We start from the raw sequence: 19,133 nt of genomic DNA, 5'->3' as shown, positions 1-19,133 counted from the left end.
ATAATACGTTACAAATCTCGAACTCTAGATTCCTTATTAATTAATAAGAAAAATTTTCAATAATACACTACAACAAACTCCAGGTTGCAGATTGATTAATGAGAAAAATTTTTAATAATACGTCAAAGCTAAATCTAGAACTCTAGATTTCTTATTGATTAATAATAATACTTATACATACGTGAAAAATACTAATAAATTTTAGAATTATTTTCGATTAAAATTAAAAAAAAAAGATATTAACATAATTTTATTTTAAGTTTCATCAAAGTTAATTAATATATATATATATCTATATATATATATATATATATATAATAAATAAAAATGGGATTGATTTTAATAAAAAAGCAACGTGTTTTTTTATTTTTGCCTAATATTATTATGTACAGTGAGATTGATAAAAATATACTCTAATCATTGCAACTGAATTGGTAAAAATATATCTGTTTACTGTCTAATGTCTAATTCACCACATTGCTCCTGCATTCCCGCTCCGCCCTAGGAAAATCACCTTCCACCGCACAGCACAACGTAAACAGGGAGGTAGTGCATCGTTATATTAGGAGCTTCTTCTTGCATTTCGTTTATTCAAACTTAGCTATCATTTTGCAACGATGGACTCAGTTTCACAATCTTTTCCTCAAGCTGCAGTGGCCGTGGACAAGGATAAGAGCAGCCAAGGAGCCTTGAAATGGGCCCTCGATAATGTCGCAGTCAGGGGCCAAACCCTCATCCTCATTCACGTCAACACTCATGCCGTTTCACGTAAGCTGTTTGTCTTATTGCTTCATTCCACAACTTCTCTAGAAACTAAAAACAGAGTAAGATCTAATGCCAAAATTCAACATAATTAATGCAGCGGATAGCATACGCAGGGAAATACTTACTCCTTTTCGATGTTTCTGCACCAGAAAAGATGTGAGTCACTAACTTCATATATTCCTCTAAATGCATGAACAGAAAAAGAATTTGCAATTAATCATCTCTGCTGATCAACAGATCAAAGTCATGGATATGATCTTGGAGGGCACTGACGTAGCTAAGGGCGTAGTGGAGTTCATCTCTCAGTCGGGGATCAACAAACTAGTCGTCGGAGCATCGAGAGGAGGCTTTGTGAGGTATCTTGACATTCTTCTAAAGCACTGCTCTAACAAAGGTTCTCACTGTCTGCATACTACTACCAGATCATTCAGAAACTTGGACATCAGCGTCAACATTTACAAAACCGTGCCTGATTTCTGCACTGCTTATGTGATAAGCAAAGGCAAACTCTCCTCTGTTAAAAATGCGATCCGACCAGCTCCGGCCGTTTCGCCTTTGAGAATCCAGCTCCAGAAACAAGCCAACGCAGATCAACCAAGTCAACAGGAGAAGAAAGGTACGATGATCGACTTAACTTGTCATTTGGCTCGACTAGTTTCACGAACAACTGAAGGAGGCATACATTTGTCAGGTGATGCTGCAGCTGCGACTCTCAAACTGAGTAAAGAAAAAGAATCAATCAGGTAATTAAGATAAACAACATGACAGACGTGTAGGTATTTGTTCGTCCTCTCATCTCGCCTCTCTGTTTCAATGCCTTCGAACAGGTCACCGTTGACGAGAGGGGCCTATGCATATAAGTCTGATGTAGATTTGACGTCGGGCAGTGACATATCGTTTGTAAGCAGTGGGAGGAGGAGCACTGATCAGGTCTTCCCTCCGAGGATCTATTGCCTGCCTGACAACGACCTTGCTCACAGCTTCGAGTCTCGACTATCGCCTCGCAAGTCTGTGGGTGTTCATTCCGCTATGAACGGGTACTCTTTTTCTCAGGAGAGCTTTGCATCTGACGCATCGGTACGTGAATACAGTTAGCAAAAGAAATCTAGAAAGCACAAAGTTTTGTGCATGATCGCTCGAATGCATGCCTTGGAACTTGCAGGAATATCAAGAAGCAGAGATAAATAGACTGAAACTGGAACTCAAGCAGACAATGGATATGTACAACGCAGCTTGCAAGGAAGCGCTTCTGTCTAAACAGAAGGCAAAGGAGCTCCATCACTCGAAGATGGAGGGGAAACAGAGACTCGAAATCGCCCGACTCGCGGAAGAAGCCGCCTTGGTTCTGGTAGAGAAGGAGAAAGCAAAGTGCAAGGCAGCATTGGAAGCAGCCGAAGCAGCCCAAAGGAAGGCTGAACTGGAAGCGCATAAAAGGAGAGAAGTGGAGATAAAGACCATGAAACAATCCGTCGACAAGAATCCCTCGAATTCGTTTGTGCAAACGGACGCGAGGTACAGGAGATACAAGATCGAGGAGATCGAGGAAGCCACAGAGTACTTTGCGGCGGACAAAAAGGTTGGAGAAGGAGGGTACGGTCCCGTCTACAAATGCTATCTCGATCACACGCCTGTTGCCGTCAAGGTACTGCGACCGGATGCAGCCCAGGGGAGGTCTCAGTTTCAGCACGAGGTTGAGATTCTTAGTTGCATCCGGCACCCAAACATGGTCCTCCTCCTCGGTGCTTGCCCGGAGTACGGTTGCCTGGTGTACGAGTACATGGCGAATGGGAGCTTAGAGGATCTGTAACAACCACCCAATTTCTTTCCTACTACTCTGAGGGTGACCGCTACTGTTTCTACTAACTACTGTAACTTGTACTACTTGCATTAAGACTAGGGAAAATTTAAACTATTGGGAACATATCACATATCAGAACATGCCTCTTATTAGTAGCATAAAATTTCTTGATACTTTTTTTTTTCCAAGATTTAACATGCAACATGTGTAACAGCAAGTATGACATATAGACAACTAATGCTCAAGTGTCTCTACTGCTTATTACTTCCTTAACTATATTGCATTTATATCATTCTAAATCTTAACAGGAATGAAAAGAAATTACTTAAACCTTCTGTTCATTCATTCCAACAAAACCGAACAGCACACATATATCATGCAATTTCTATTTGGTATGGAAAATGAGCATGCAGATTTTTCTGTATTTAAGCAGCAGTGTATCCCAACACAAATAATGCTACAACGTTGATAACAGAACAACACGTACATGGCAGCTCAAATGCAAGAAATTTCAGAAATAACTAAACTCCATTAGTGCAAGGAATTACAATACTGCACCAAATTTTAGCATGTAACCAAAGCAATCAAGTCCGGACATACTTTCAGCAACATCTAACAATCCTTTAACAGATTAGCATATATGGCTATTACTCATCTTTAGCAACTCATGCATATCAGTGTTCACAGAAATTTCTTTGCAAATAAAAAGAAACAAATTTCCAGCAGCAACAGATAACACAATAGCAGATAAGTATCACAGCCGAAACAGTTCCCAAGCTTAAGCAATGCAAATCAGGCTACAATAATATAGAACCTTACAGTTTTAAGCAACATGAAGGATCTGAATTTACCAAACTCCACGGCAACAAACTAAAACTCCAGATTTAAGCAATGCACCAAAACCGAATTCCATATAACTCAAACAATTCATATTGTACTCAACAGAACCAACGTATTTAATCAACTTCAAAACAGTAAAATAGGGAGAGCATAAAGAATCTGAATTTTTTATTAATCCTCCTAGTTATTTATGAAGAAACCTAAATAACTTAACTTGCAGAAATTTAAAAGCCAGGTCCCCAAATCTTCCATCCCCGCCATCCACACACACATCACCAGTGTCTCCTTGTCGCCTTCTTCTATGCCATTTTAGCCTTTCCTTTATTTTTATCTATATCTGCAGTAGGAGGAAAAAGTAGTATCTATAAGCATAAAGCTTAGTAAGTGCTTTCTACTCACAAAATCCGATACGGAATGCATAAGCATAAAAGAAAGCAGGGAAATACATGCTCAACATGAAAAATAGCAATTAAACTACATCATGCATCTCTAAAGGAAACAATAATTTAACTTGCTAAAATTTGCAACTTAGATAAAGGAACTCGTTCTATTTGTTTCCAAATTTATACTTTAAAATAATATTCAACTTAACTTGGGCCCGGCATTGTACCACTTTGCGCGCCTTTCTTAATGAGAATTGAGGTAGCTAATCCCAAAACCATTAAGACACTTCTAGACCTTATGTCTAGGGGCAACTTGGAGCCCATCCCTTGGACATTGTGTCCGGTACATGCCTTTTAAAAGTAAAATACTTTTCTTTATATCTTTCTTTTAATACTCCTTCTAATAAAAATGCCTTGGCATTTATTAGAGGCAATTTAAGCAACTCATTTAGCAGCTCAATCACATGCCACGTTCACATTAAGGGTTTAAGCAATTTAAGCATATCCCTGTTTCACTTTAAGCTACAGAACTAACTCCAATACCAACTTTTCATACCTAACAGATGTAAAGGTAAGAATTCTAGAAATAATCCAAAAATATAGCCTCATGAGACATGGCTGAATCAACTCAATATATATCACATCTCAAGAAATCAGTTTTCTACTGCGAAACTATCCATAACCAATTATGATCAATTTGCATGCTTTAACATGATTGAATTGCTAGGAAGACTAAAGTTCGAACCTACTGCATTCATCACTACAACTAGTTTCTATTGAACTAAAATTTGCTTCCAATAGAAAACATCTGAGGATGATGGCATCCAAACAAAGCACTACTACATCAGCACTAGCATTTCTAATTCGGTACTAATACATGAGGTTAGCCAATTCTATCAACAATAATATTCCAGGTAATGCAAGATAGCATAATTCCAGTGGTAACACAACAGGCTTAAACTAGAATATATCTACTTAAACATGCTTAATGTGTAAGGTAAATACACCTAACTAGCATGCTGTAGTAATCAAGGAAAACCCTCAAAACTTCTGTTCGTGCCCTAAATAAAACACATTAACAGATTAAAATCAACTTAAACCGAATTGGCTAGAGCAAGGATCAAATCCGAAACCATATGCTAAGATGAAAGGCTACTGTTATCATTTTACAACAAAACGCAAGATAACAACCCGAGAGCTACTCCTACCGCAGGTGAGAAGCACTTACTTTGGTTTCTTGGACTTACAACCGAAGAGATAGGGCTGCTAGGGTTCGGAGAAGTTGTTTCCTCAACGATCTCTTGGTATCTACTTGTTCTTCTCGACGAGGGAATCACGAAGGTGTGGAGATCTCGTCGGAAGAAGTCCTCGCCGGCCGCCGAAGACGAGCCCTAGATTCGGCTCTGTTTCCGCCCGAAAGAGTCGGCGCCGTCGCGAGAGAGAAGAGGAGTTTAGGTTTTTGTCCGAAAATCACTAAAGTCCTCTCTTTATAACTTAGGTAAATTGTTCTCTGTTAACCCTTAAATATTGTCCGTTCTCTCCTTAATTAACTATAGCCGCTGGCACAGTTGGTTGGTTGCGTTCTGCTTAATACGCGGCTCGCGGGTTCGAGTCTCAGCTGCCACTATTTTTCTTCCTATTTATTCTCTATTCATTAACCACTGCTTAGATATCATTCGCTCCATATAAGGTTAACAGAAATCGTGTAGCTCAGTTGGTTGGTTGGGCCGATTACAGCTTGGGCCCGAGAAGCTGGGTTCGAATCCTAGCTCTTGCAAATTTTTTTTTTTTTTTTTTTTTTTAAACTTTCTCCACTCGTTAATAATACCAAACGGACTCCAAAAATTGCATAAAAATACTCTAAAAATTCCTAAAAATCTCTAGAATATTTTAAAAGCATTTTCAAATATTTTTTAAAGATATTCAGAATTCAAAATAGGGAAAATTGGGTCGTTACAATTCCCCATACCTTATAAAAAGTTCGTCCACGAACTTAGAATAATTCTGGATATTTTTGCCTCATGCTATCCTCTCGTTCCCAAGTGACTTCCTCGTGCTTCTGGTTCTGCCATACGACCTTCACTAGTGGCACTTCTTTGTTCCTTAGTCTCTTGACTGCTCTGTCCACTATCTGTGTAGGTCTACTCTCATAACTAAGATCCTCTTGGATCTGCACTGACTGAGGTTCAATCACTTGGCTAGGGTCATGAAGACACTTCTTTAACATGGAGACATGAAACACATTGTGTACTGCTGACATGTCTTGTGGTAAGTCCAGCTCGTAAGCTACTTTCCCAATCCTCTCCATGATCGTGTAAGGTCCTACATAACGAGGACTTAATTTGCCCTTCTTGCCAAATCTCATCACTCCCTTCATAGGAGCAACTTTGAGAAAGACTGAATCTCCTACTTGGAATTCCAGTGGCCTACGGCGTGTGTCAGCATAGCTTTTCTGTCTACTATTACCCATATCGCATCATATTCATTTGTGGTTTTTGGAAGACCTGTTATAAAGTCTATGAATATGTCTTCCCACTTCTATTCTAGTATTGGAAGAGAATGCAGGACTCCTCCTGGTCTCTTGTGCTCTGCTTTGGCTTTGTGACATGTCAGACAGGTACTGACATATTTAGCAACATCTCTTTTAAATCCAGACCACCAGCATATCATCTGATTTACTCGCTCTGTCTGTCCATCAATCCGAGGATGGAAGGCTGTCTTGAACTTGAGCTTGGTGCCTAGTGCAGTCTGTACACACTCCCAAAAGTGGGAGGTGAAGCGCCCATCTCTATCAGAAATAATAGATTTGGGAACTCCGTGAAGTCTGATCACCTCTTTAACATACAGCTGTGCTAACTGCTCTATAGAGTGAGACACTTTGATCGCTAGAAAATGAGCAGACTTGGTCAATCTGTCCACTATCACCCATATCGCATCATATCCATTTGTGGTTCTTGGGAGACCTGTTATGAAATCCATGGATATGTCTTCCCACTTCCACTCTGGTATTGGAAGAGGTTGTAAAACTCCTCCTGGTCTCTGGTGTTCTGCTTTGACCCTCTGACATGTCAGGCAGGTACTGACATATTTAGCCACATCTCTTTTGAGTCCAGACCACCAGAACTTCTGTTTCATGTCTTGATACATCTTAGTAGAACCAGGATGCATAGAATACGGTGTACTGTGAGCTTCTTCTAAAATTTTCTTTCTCAGCTCTTCATCATTGGGAACACAAAGGCGATTCCCCTGATAAAGAATTCCACTGTCTGATACTCGAAATTCTGAACTTCCTTCTTCTTGTATCCCTTGCTTGATCTTTTGGATATCTGGATCTTCACTTTGCTTCTTCAGTATATCCTCAAGCGGGGTTGACTCTAGAGTCAATGCAGAGAGTTGCCCATAAATAATTTCAAGTCCGAAATCTGAGAACTCCTTCAGTAGTGGCAGGGCTAATGATGATAAGGACATCAAGGATGCACTGGACTTCCTGCTTAATGCATCTGCCACTTTATTAGCTTTACCTGGGTGGTAGAGGATTTCACAGTCATAATCTTTGACCAACTCCAACCACCTGCGCTGTCTCATGTTTAAGTCCTTCTGAGTGAAGAAGTACTTAAGACTCTGATGGTCTGTGAAGATTCTGCACTGGACTCCATATAAGTAGTGTCGCCAGAGTTTCAGTGCAAAGACTACAGCTGCCAGCTCTAGATCATGAGTGGGGTAATTCTTCTCGTAGTCTTTGAGTTGTCTGGAAGCATAAGCTATAACTTTTCCTTCCTGCATGAGTACAGCTCCTAATCCCATCTTGGAAGCATCACTATAAATGTCGAAACTCTTGTCGCCCTCTGGAACAGTCAGTATAGGAGCACTGGTCAGTCTCTTCTTGAGTTCTTGAAAACTCTGCTCACATTTATCTGACCATTCAAACTTCTTATCTTTCCTGGTGAGGGCTGTAAGTGGAGAGGCTATCCTGGAAAAGTCCTCCACAAATTTCCTGTAGTATCCAGCTAAACCAAGGAAGCTTCTGATCTCCCTGGCATTCTTGGGTCTCTTCCAGTTGCTGACCGCTTCTACTTTGGCTGGATCCACTTGAATGCCTTCTTTTGAAACAATGTGACCTAGAAATGCCACCTGCTCCAACCAAAATTCGCACTTCGAGAATTTAGCATAGAGCTGTCTCTGCTGAAGAGTCTGTAGGACTATTCTCAAATGCGCATCATGCTCCTCTGGGGTTCTGGAATAGATTAGAATGTCGTCGATGAACACAATGACGAACTTGTCGAGGTATTCTCTGAACACTCTATTCATCAAGTCCATGAAGACTGCAGGTGCATTAGTCACACCAAAAGGCATGACTACAAATTCGTAGTGTCCGTATCTGGTCCTGAAAGCTGTTCTGGGTATGTCACTCTCCTTCACTTTCAACTGATGGTACCCAGAGCGCAGATCTATCTTGGAGAACACTGTTGCACCTTTCAATTGATCAAATAAATCATCGATCCTGGGCAGTGGATACTTGTTCTTGATGGTCACCTGATTCAGAGCCCTATAATCTATGCACATCCGCATAGATCCATCCTTCTTCTTGACAAACAACACAGGAGCTCCCCATGGTGAGTGACTAGGGCGTATGAAACCCTTGTCAAGTAGCTCCTGAAGTTGTTCTTGTAGCTCTTTCAACTCTGCTGGGGACATGCGGTATGGAGCTTTTGAAATTGGACCGGTACCAGGAACCAGTTCAATCTCAAACTCCACCTCTCTATTGGGAGGTAGTCCAGGTAGCTCTTCTGGGAATACCTCTGGATACTCACAGACTACCCGAACTTCTTCCTGCTTAGGTCTTCTTCTTCTTTACTCACAATGAATGCAAGAAAACCAAAGACACCCTTTAGCTAACATCCGTGAGTTGTGAGAGAAGAGAGAAATTTGGGTCTTCCTCTTTGGTACTTCTGTAAATTCAAAGGATGGTTCACCTTCGGACTAAAGATCACTTTTCTTCTGCGGTAGTCCACCTTGCTGAGGAAATCCATACCCAAAATGATATCGAAATCCTGTAGCGAGGACTACCAGATTAACACATAGCTCTCGATCTGAAATTCTGGACTGAAGCCACTGACTAGATTCCATGACTTCCCCAGAAGGTTGTCGGGAACTTGGAATTCATGCTTTCTGTAGGTACCTGTAATTCTTTGGCAAAAGGTATGGATACAAAAGAATGGGTCGCCCCAGTATCAAATAGTGCAGTAGCTATATGCTGAAAAATAACTACTTGACCTGTTACGACCGTGGAGGCACTAGCAGCTTCCTCTTTGGTAAGGGAGAATACTCTGGCATTGTCAAAGGCTGGAACTGGTGGAGCTTCCAACCTTCCTTGGCTGATCTGAGGTCCTTCCAGAGTTGCAGGCATATAATGTAGTTGAGGCTTGGCTCCATATTGTATTGGCTGTGGCTGGGGTGCTTTGAACTTGTTAGGACACTGCTTGGCCATGTGTCCTTCTTGACCACAAGAATAACATCCAGTCTTACCCAAAAGACAGGCTCCTGGATGTGTTCTCCCACATTTAGGGCAGGGAAGGAGCTTAGTCTGTTTGATTTCTGGTCCTCCCTTCTGGTTACTTCCTGAATTCCACTGCTTTCTTTTAGTGCCCTTGCCTTTCCAGTTCTGATTATTTGACTGGGGTTTCTGATTTCCCCCAGTCTTGGTCTCCATCTTGATTGGCTTGTGTTGCTCTCTTTGTGCCTTCATGCTGCTCAGGTAGTGCTCAGCTACTAAGGCTCTACTCACCAACTCTTCTCCAGTCAGGGGTTGATGAGTCCCACTGCTCACATTAAGTGATATCACAGGCTTCAGCATTCTGAGCATTAGTCTGACTCGCTCCTTCTCTGTACTTACTAGTTCTGGGCAGAGACGAGCTAGCCTGTTGAATCTTTTAACTGCTTCCTCCACTGTCAGATCCCCCTGTCTGAACTCCATAAACTCCTCGTAGTGCTTGTTGGTGATCTTTTGGCGGAAGAACTCGTCGTAGAACTCTGTCTCAAAATCAATCCATCTCATCTGATTGACTGCCCTCTTGCTTTTGACTCTCTCCCACCACATGCGTGCGTCTCCAGTCAGGCAGAAGGAGGCACACTTGACCTTCTCGACTTCTGGCCAGTCAAGAAGCTCCATGGTGCTCTCTAGTGTTTTGAACCAAGCCTGGGCATCCCAGGGCTCAGTTGTGCCTGAGAAACTCTCTGGTTTCAGTTTCAGCCACTGAATGAGGTAGGATTCTTGTCTCTGGGGTGCTGTGACGACTCCTTGGGCAGCTGGTGGAACCTCAGTTACCACTGGGGTCTCCACAGTTACTGTTTGAGGAGTAGGAGGGACTGGTTGTTGATTTGCCATCAGATTGGCAATTACTTGCTGCTGCTCAGCTACTTGTTTCTGAAGTTGGGCAACAACTTCAGAAAGATTGGGCTCAGTTGAGCCTGGCACCTCATTCTCCTGAACATGGTCCTCAACACGAGCGGTACGGGGACGTCCTCTTCTCGACATCTAGTTAAACAAATAAGAAAATTTGATGATTTCTCTACCCTTTCTAAACATACCCATTTATATATTAAGAAAGGAAATAGCTAAAAAAAATAAAATTCTTATCTTACTCATTCACTTATAACTATCCATCCATACTGCAAATAATAATGTAAATAAAGGAAGGCAATAAAGAAAGAACTTAAATACTTTCTTACTTGAAAGCGGCAAGGATGATGCTGATGTGTGTGTGTTGCTGGAAAATGAACCTGCTCTGATACCAACTGTAATAACCACCCAATTTCTTTCCTACTACTCTGAGGGTGACCGCTACTGTTTCTACTAACTACTGTAACTTGTACTACTTGCATTAAGACTAGGGAAAATTTAAACTATTGGGAACATATCACATATCAGAACATGCCTCTTATTAGTAGCATAAAATTTCTTGATACTTTTTTTTTCCAAGATTTAACATGCAACATGTGTAACAGCAAGTATGACATATAGACAACTAATGCTCAAGTGTCTCTACTGCTTATTACTTCCTTAACTATATTGCATTTATATCATTCTAAATCTTAACAGGAATGAAAAGAAATTACTTAAACCTTCTGTTCATTCATTCCAACAAAACCGAACAGCACACATATATCATGCAATTTCTATTTGGTATGGCAAATGAGCATGCAGATTTTTCTGTATTTAAGCAGCAGTGTATCCCAACACAAATAATGCTACAACGTTGATAACAGAACAACACGTACATGGCAGCTCAAATGCAAGAAATTTCAGAAATAACTAAACTCCATTAGTGCAAGGAATTACAATACTGCACCAAATTTTAGCATGTAACCAAAGCAATCAAGTCCGGACATACTTTCAGCAACATCTAACAATCCTTTAACAGATTAGCATATATGGCTATTACTCATCTTTAGCAACTCATGCATATCAGTGTTCACAGAAATTTCTTTGCAAATAAAAAGAAACAAATTTCCAGCAGCAACAGATAACACAATAGCAGATAAGTATCACAGCCGAAACAGTTCCCAAGCTTAAGCAATGCAAATCAGGCTACAATAATATAGAACCTTACAGTTTTAAGCAACATGAAGGATCTGAATTTACCAAACTCCACGGCAACAAACTAAAACTCCAGATTTAAGCAATGCACCAAAACCGAATTCCATATAACTCAAACAATTCATATTGTACTCAACAGAACCAACGTATTTAATCAACTTCAAAACAGTAAAATAGGGAGAGCATAAAGAATCTGAATTTTTTATTAATCCTCCTAGTTATTTATGAAGAAACCTAAATAACTTAACTTGCAGAAATTTAAAAGCCAGGTCCCCAAATCTTCCATCCCCGCCATCCACACACACATCACCAGTGTCTCCTTGTCGCCTTCTTCTATGCCATTTTAGCCTTTCCTTTATTTTTATCTATATCTGCAGTAGGAGGAAAAAGTAGTATCTATAAGCATAAAGCTTAGTAAGTGCTTTCTACTCACAAAATCCGATACGGAATGCATAAGCATAAAAGAAAGCAGGGAAATACATGCTCAACATGAAAAATAGCAATTAAACTACATCATGCATCTCTAAAGGAAACAATAATTTAACTTGCTAAAATTTGCAACTTAGATAAAGGAACTCGTTCTATTTGTTTCCAAATTTATACTTTTATACTTTAAAATAATATTCAACTTAACTTGGGCCCGGCATTGTACCACTTTGCGCGCCTTTCTTAATGAGAATTGAGGTAGCTAATCCCAAAACCATTAAGACACTTCTAGACCTTATGTCTAGGGGCAACTTGGAGCCCATCCCTTGGACATTGTGTCCGGTACATGCCTTTTAAAAGTAAAATACTTTTCTTTATATCTTTCTTTTAATACTCCTTCTAATAAAAATGCCTTGGCATTTATTAGAGGCAATTTAAGCAACTCATTTAGCAGCTCAATCACATGCCACGTTCACATTAAGGGTTTAAGCAATTTAAGCATATCCCTGTTTCACTTTAAGCTACAGAACTAACTCCAATACCAACTTTTCATACCTAACAGATGTAAAGGTAAGAATTCTAGAAATAATCCAAAAATATAGCCTCATGAGACATGGCTGAATCAACTCAATATATATCACATCTCAAGAAATCAGTTTTCTACTGCGAAACTATCCATAACCAATTATGATCAATTTGCATGCTTTAACATGATTGAATTGCTAGGAAGACTAAAGTTCGAACCTACTGCATTCATCACTACAACTAGTTTCTATTGAACTAAAATTTGCTTCCAATAGAAAACATCTGAGGATGATGGCATCCAAACAAAGCACTACTACATCAGCACTAGCATTTCTAATTCGGTACTAATACATGAGGTTAGCCAATTCTATCAACAATAATATTCCAGGTAATGCAAGATAGCATAATTCCAGTGGTAACACAACAGGCTTAAACTAGAATATATCTACTTAAACATGCTTAATGTGTAAGGTAAATACACCTAACTAGCATGCTGTAGTAATCAAGGAAAACCCTCAAAACTTCTGTTCGTGCCCTAAATAAAACACATTAACAGATTAAAATCAACTTAAACCGAATTGGCTAGAGCAAGGATCAAATCCGAAACCATATGCTAAGATGAAAGGCTACTGTTATCATTTTACAACAAAACGCAAGATAACAACCCGAGAGCTACTCCTACCGCAGGTGAGAAGCACTTACTTTGGTTTCTTGGACTTACAACCGAAGAGATAGGGCTGCTAGGGTTCGGAGAAGTTGTTTCCTCAACGATCTCTTGGTATCTACTTGTTCTTCTCGACGAGGGAATCACGAAGGTGTGGAGATCTCGTCGGAAGAAGTCCTCGCCGGCCGCCGAAGACGAGCCCTAGATTCGGCTCTGTTTCCGCCCGAAAGAGTCGGCGCCGTCGCGAGAGAGAAGAGGAGTTTAGGTTTTTGTCCGAAAATCACTAAAGTCCTCTCTTTATAACTTAGGTAAATTGTTCTCTGTTAACCCTTAAATATTGTCCGTTCTCTCCTTAATTAACTATAGCCGCTGGCACAGTTGGTTGGCTGCGTTCTGCTTAATACGCGGCTCGCGGGTTCGAGTCTCAGCTGCCACTATTTTTCTTCCTATTTATTCTCTATTCATTAACCACTGCTTAGATATCATTCGCTCCATATAAGGTTAACAGAAATCGTGTAGCTCAGTTGGTTGGTTGGGCCGATTACAGCTTGGGCCCGAGAAGCTGGGTTCGAATCCTAGCTCTTGCAAATTTTTTTTTTTTTTTTTTTTTTTTAAACTTTCTCCACTCGGTAATAATACCAAACGGACTCCAAAAATTGCATAAAAATACTCTAAAAATTCCTAAAAATCTCTAGAATATTTTAAAAGCATTTTCAAATATTTTTTAAAGATATTCAGAATTCAAAATAGGGAAAATTGGGTCGTTACAGGATCACTTATTCCGGCGGGGGAACACGCCACCCATTCCCTGGCAATATCGGTTCCGCATCGCCGCAGAGATCGCCACGTGCCTTCTCTTCCTCCACCAAACGAAGCCGGAGCCTCTGGTTCACAGGGACTTGAAGCCTGCAAACATCCTGCTCGATCAGAACTACACCAGCAAGATAAGCGACGTCGGCCTGGCCCGCCTTCTCCCGCCCTCCGTGGCAGACCAAGTCACTCAGTACCGCATGACGACGGCGGCCGGGACGTTTTGCTACATCGACCCGGAGTACCAGCAGACGAGCATGCTCGGCACCAGGTCTGACATTTACTCCTTTGGAATCCTGCTGCTGCAACTGATCACTGCGAAGCCTCCCATGGGGCTGACCCATCAAGTCGAGCGCTCGATCGAGACGGGAACGTTTCGACAGGTGTTGGATCCCTCCATCCAAAATTGGCCGATCGATGAAGCTTTACGGTTCGCCAAGTTAGCACTCACCTGCGCAGAGCTGAGAAGGAAAGACCGGCCGGACCTAGGAACAGTCGTATTGCCGGAGCTCAATTGGCTGAGAGCTTTTGGGGAAGAAAACACGCAGCAATTCGCAGTGGACAACAACGTCGGCACCTCATCGTCACACGATCGAGTTTCTGTGCAGGTAAGGCGTTCAGTTCCCTAAACTTGAGCTGCATGTCACTAGATTGAGCTTCCATGACGTTCTCTTTTGTTTCCTCCAATCATTCAGGATATCAGGAGTGGCCCTTTGCATCAGCAATCAGGATATCAGAGCTCCAGCCAATTTAGCGGATCGTCGATCAACTGAAGATCGTCGAGCACATCATGGGAATATTTCAATATATCGTTGAACAGAAATGCGAATATTGCCTCTCCATGCACACTCAGCAATCAACTAGATGTCAAAAATTAAGTTATGAAGATTGTAATATGTGCGCAGTTCTAAATCTATGTTGGATCATTTTCACTGTTTGGCAATGTATAACTGAAACGGTTGAAATTCTAAATACATGAATTAAAATGAATTAATATGATAAAATTTTATAGTGATCTTCATAGATCTACAATCGATGATGGCAAGATTTGTTGTCGGAAGAACGATCACAGGATCGGAAATCTCTCCGTAATTCCACGAACCAAATCTCACCGCCTCAGATGTTCTCTTTCTCTCTTTCTTATCTTTTTTCTTACGTTGCCAAATGATCCTTGGACGCACCTTTTATAAAGAGAAATAACTCAAGGGTATAATGGACTTTTCCATTAAGAGTTGTGGGGAAAATGGACATGTTTCCACGTTCTCATTTCCTACATCTCCCACTCGTCTAAGGTAAGTCACTAAAACTAGTTCATTCAGTTAAGTCACAAAAACTAGTTAGCCACAAAGACTAAATAAGTCACATAGACTATTTGAGAGTTTAGTCACATAGACCATATTAGAACATTCAATCCATACTCAGAGAAAATGGTTCGTATGACAGTAAGCACACTGAGCGATAGTTGCTAAGAAGATTGTTACACCTTACATAGCCGCTCTCTGAGCAATCAATACTAACAAAGTTGTTACACTTTACTTATCCGCTCATATAAATTAGAGACACTCTACATGGCACATAGCCTCTTTCCTGGTGGCACATAGCCTTTATCCAGGATCCATCCAATCTCCCAGTGGCGCATGACCATTATCTTGGAGATATCTTGCTATTTTACCCAAATTAAATAATTTTTATTTACTTCAATATGAACTTCTCTAATTCCTTATTATGACCATTATGTCAAGAGCATATTCCATATCAAATATTCACATTCATTTCTATACATAACAGAAATGGGTCGACCAGTGAATAACATCAAATGATGTAAATATATTTAATCTTCCTTTTTAGTTAGAATCTATTCATATTAATCAGTCACTTTCCTAGTTATGTTCCATAGACCGAATCATACATAGTCATATGATACATGCTAAAGTAGCAGACACTGATTAGAACTTCAAGTAAACAGCTAAACAATCACTAAGGCAAAAAATGAGATTAACTTATAATCTCAAAGGTCTCACATAGTAGAGAAACAAGGATCCATTTTCCTACTACCTTTATTGTCACAATAGCGCATGTGGTATGAATCATATATTACGATGTTATTCTCTTTACTAAAAAGAGCGCATGTTGTGTTCAAATTTAACATCGTACCGATTTTAATCTAGACATACTTAATGTCTAATCCTGAATTCAACATATGAATTCTAATCTGGCCTTCAACAGGTTCAGTAAATGGTGGGTTCATTTACTTCGATCATTATTAACATATAAATGATCTCATCTTGACACAATTATCAAGGCGACCTCAACTTATGGATCTGTCTCTAATTTCAGCTACATAAGTTGTTCCATAAGTAACGGTCTTACTCCTATTTGTACTTAACAAATAGAGGCCCATGTGAGTGGACCAATCTCTATCTGCCAACATGTTCACTGAGATCTTATATGAATGTAACAAATACAACATATACACTGAATAGATTATGACAAATGATAAAAATAAATCACAAAGTTTGATTGTTATTTCAATATTATTACATTCTACGAAGTCCCAAAGACTTTACATGTTCTTTAAATGACTCTTTAGTCATTGGCTTAGTAAAAGGATCTGCAAGCGTAGCACGTGTAAGGACATACTCAAGAATTATTTTTCTTTTAGTCACAATATCCCTCACAAAATTATATTTAATTTCTATATACTTGTCTTTACTGTGATATTTGGGATCCTTAGAAAAAACTATTGCAGCTTAACTGTCACAGTAGACAGTTATTGGACTCCCACTATCCTCAGCAATTTTCAGATAATTCAGGAACCCTCTCAACCAGACTACTTCTTGGACAGCTGCTGAACATACCACATATTCAGCTTCCATAGTCGACAAAGCTACATAAGCTTGTTTCTTGCTATTCCAAGAGATGGCGCTACCATTCAGCAAGAATGCATAGTCTGATGTGGATTTTCTATCATCCAAGTCCCCAGCCCAATCTGCATCTGAATAACCTTTCAGACTAATATTTGATCCTTGAAAATAGAGACAATAATCTGTTGTTGCCTTCAGATATCTGAATATCCTTTTTACCGCCTTCCAATGTCTCGGTCCTGGGATTTGTACACAACATAGTGTACATCAAACTACCAATAGCACTAGCATATGGTTTTTTATTCATCTAAGCTATTTCTTCTGGAGTTTTAGGACACATACTCTTACTCAAAACAGTATCTTTCACAATAGGTGTATGTTTTACTTTGCAATTTGACATGCTGAAATGATGTAACATCTTATTTATATAAGACTCTTGCGATAGACCCAAAAGTCTTTTAGGATGATCTCTTATAATCTTCACTCCTAAGATGTATTCAGCTTCTCCCATATCCGTTGTATCAAATTGTGATGACAGCCACTTCTTGACTTCATTCACATATCCTATATCATTTCCAGCTATCAGCATATCATCAACATATAATGATAAAATGACATACTTTCGGTTTTCCCTTTTCAGGAATACACAATGATCCTCATTGATCATCTCGAAACCATAAAATAAAATGACTTTGTTAAATCTTATGTTCCATTGTCTTGACGCTTGCTTTAGCCCATATATAGACTTTTTAAGTCTACATACTTTCTGCTCTTGGCTTTCAGTAATGAAACCTTTTGGCTGAACTATATAAATTTCTTCATCGTGATCACCGTTTAGGAAAGCAATTTTTACATCCATTTGATGTAATTCCAAATCATAATGTGCCACAAAGGACAAAATAACTCGTATTGACATAAATTTTACTACGGGAGAAAATGTCTCTTTAAAGTCAATACCCTCTATTTTGGTATATCCTTTTACAACTAAACGAGTTTTTGTATCTGTTAATCGATCCATCAGCTTTCCTCTTTATTTTGAGAATCCACTTATTCCTAATAGTCATTCGGCTCGGAGGAAGATCAACTAAGTCTCAAACATGATTCTGAATCATGGACTTCATCTCTTCAACCATTGCAGCTTTCCATTTTTCTCTAACTCTACATTATCCCAATGTTTCCTCAATGGATTGAGGTTCATCGTCGTCAATTGAAAGTGTAATCAATGCCTCATTCTCAATATCAAACCTTTTCTTAGGTTTGATCTTACGAACACTTCTCCGTAAGTTGGGCTGTTGAGAAGTCAACTCATGACTCGGCATATCACTCCCACTCGGTTGACTAGACTCAGGTATCTCTTTTGACACCTCTCTTGTTGATAATATCTCATCCTCCTCAAATAGAGGAACATTTTTATGAACATCACCTCTAATTGGGAACTCTATTTCGAGAAAAGTTGCATCTCTCGAATCTATTTCAGAGATGATTCCATCTAATTGCTTACCTATGAAAACATAACCTTTGGAGGTCTCATGATATCTTATAAAAATACATTTCTTACCCCTAGGTCACAGTTTTCCATACTTGTGAGAACTATCATGAACATAAGCAGCTGACTCCCAGGGTCTCAGATTACTTAAATCTGGTTTTTTGCCTGTCCAACATTCATATGGGGTAAATGGAACTGACTTTGAAAACACTTTGTTAAGTATATAGGCTGCAGTTAATAATGCATCTCCTCAATAGGAGATTGACGAATTAGCCTGTGTCATCATAGACCTAACCATTTCAAGAAGAGTCCTATTTCTTCTTTCAGTTACCCCATTTTGCTGTGGAGTTTCAGGGATTGTTAGTTGTCTTATAATCCCTCTATCATTACATATTGTCTTGAACATATCAGACAAATATTCCCCTCCTCATTGATCATCTCGAAACCATAAGATAAAATGACTTTGTTAAATCTTATGTTCAATTGTCTTGACGCTTGCTTTAGCCCATATATAGACTTTTTAAGTCTACATACTTTCTGCTCTTGGCTTTCAGTAATGAAACCTTTTGGCTGAACCATATAAATTTCTTCATCGTGATCACCGTTTAGGAAAGTAATTTTTACATCCATTTGATGTAATTCCAAATCATAATGTGCCACAAAGGACAAAATAACTCGTATTGACATAAATTTTACTACGGGAGAAAATGTCTCTTTAAAGTCAATACCCTCTATTTTGGTATATCCTTTTACAATTAAACGAGTTTTGTATCTGTTAATCGATCCATCAGCTTTCCTCTTTATTTTGAGAATCCACTTATTCCCAATAGTCATTCGGCTCGGAGGAAGATCAACTAAGTCTCAAACATGATTCTGAATCATGGACTTCATCTCTTCAACCATTGCAGCTTTCCATTTTTCTCTAACTCTACATTATCCCAATGTTTCCTCAATGGATTGAGGTTCATTGTCGTC

General features: G+C 39.6%; 1 protein-coding gene across 1 annotated transcript; it reads left to right on the top strand.

Moving 5' to 3' along the window:
• Positions 1 to 617: 617 nt before the first annotated feature.
• On the top strand, positions 618 to 14,581 carry LOC121986776 (U-box domain-containing protein 35-like). The gene is made up of 8 exons (XM_042540716.1): positions 618 to 768; positions 863 to 921; positions 1,003 to 1,121; positions 1,188 to 1,508; positions 1,593 to 1,842; positions 1,928 to 2,561; positions 13,767 to 14,416; positions 14,504 to 14,581. The coding sequence occupies exons 1-8, from the start codon at positions 618 to 620 to the stop codon at positions 14,579 to 14,581; spliced, it is 2,262 nt and encodes a 753-aa protein (XP_042396650.1).
• The last annotated feature ends 4,552 nt before the right edge of the window (positions 14,582 to 19,133 follow it).

This window comes from Zingiber officinale, chromosome 5B (genome assembly GCF_018446385.1).
Source record: "Zingiber officinale cultivar Zhangliang chromosome 5B, Zo_v1.1, whole genome shotgun sequence".
NCBI classification, from domain to species: domain Eukaryota; kingdom Viridiplantae; phylum Streptophyta; class Magnoliopsida; order Zingiberales; family Zingiberaceae; genus Zingiber; species Zingiber officinale.
Note: the sequence above shows the minus strand (reverse complement) of the source record. Positions and strands in the feature narration are given on the sequence as shown.

Excerpts from the sequence above, each read along its gene's own strand:
- LOC121986776 (XM_042540716.1), top strand. The coding sequence starts at position 618 with ATGGACTCAGTTTCACAATCTTTTCCTCAAGCTGCAGTGGCCGTGGAC. Across the intron at positions 922-1,002 it reads GTTTCTGCACCAGAAAAGAT|ATCAAAGTCATGGATATGAT; the intron begins GTGAGTCACTAA and ends GCTGATCAACAG. Across the intron at positions 1,509-1,592 it reads AAAGAAAAAGAATCAATCAG|GTCACCGTTGACGAGAGGGG; the intron begins GTAATTAAGATA and ends GCCTTCGAACAG.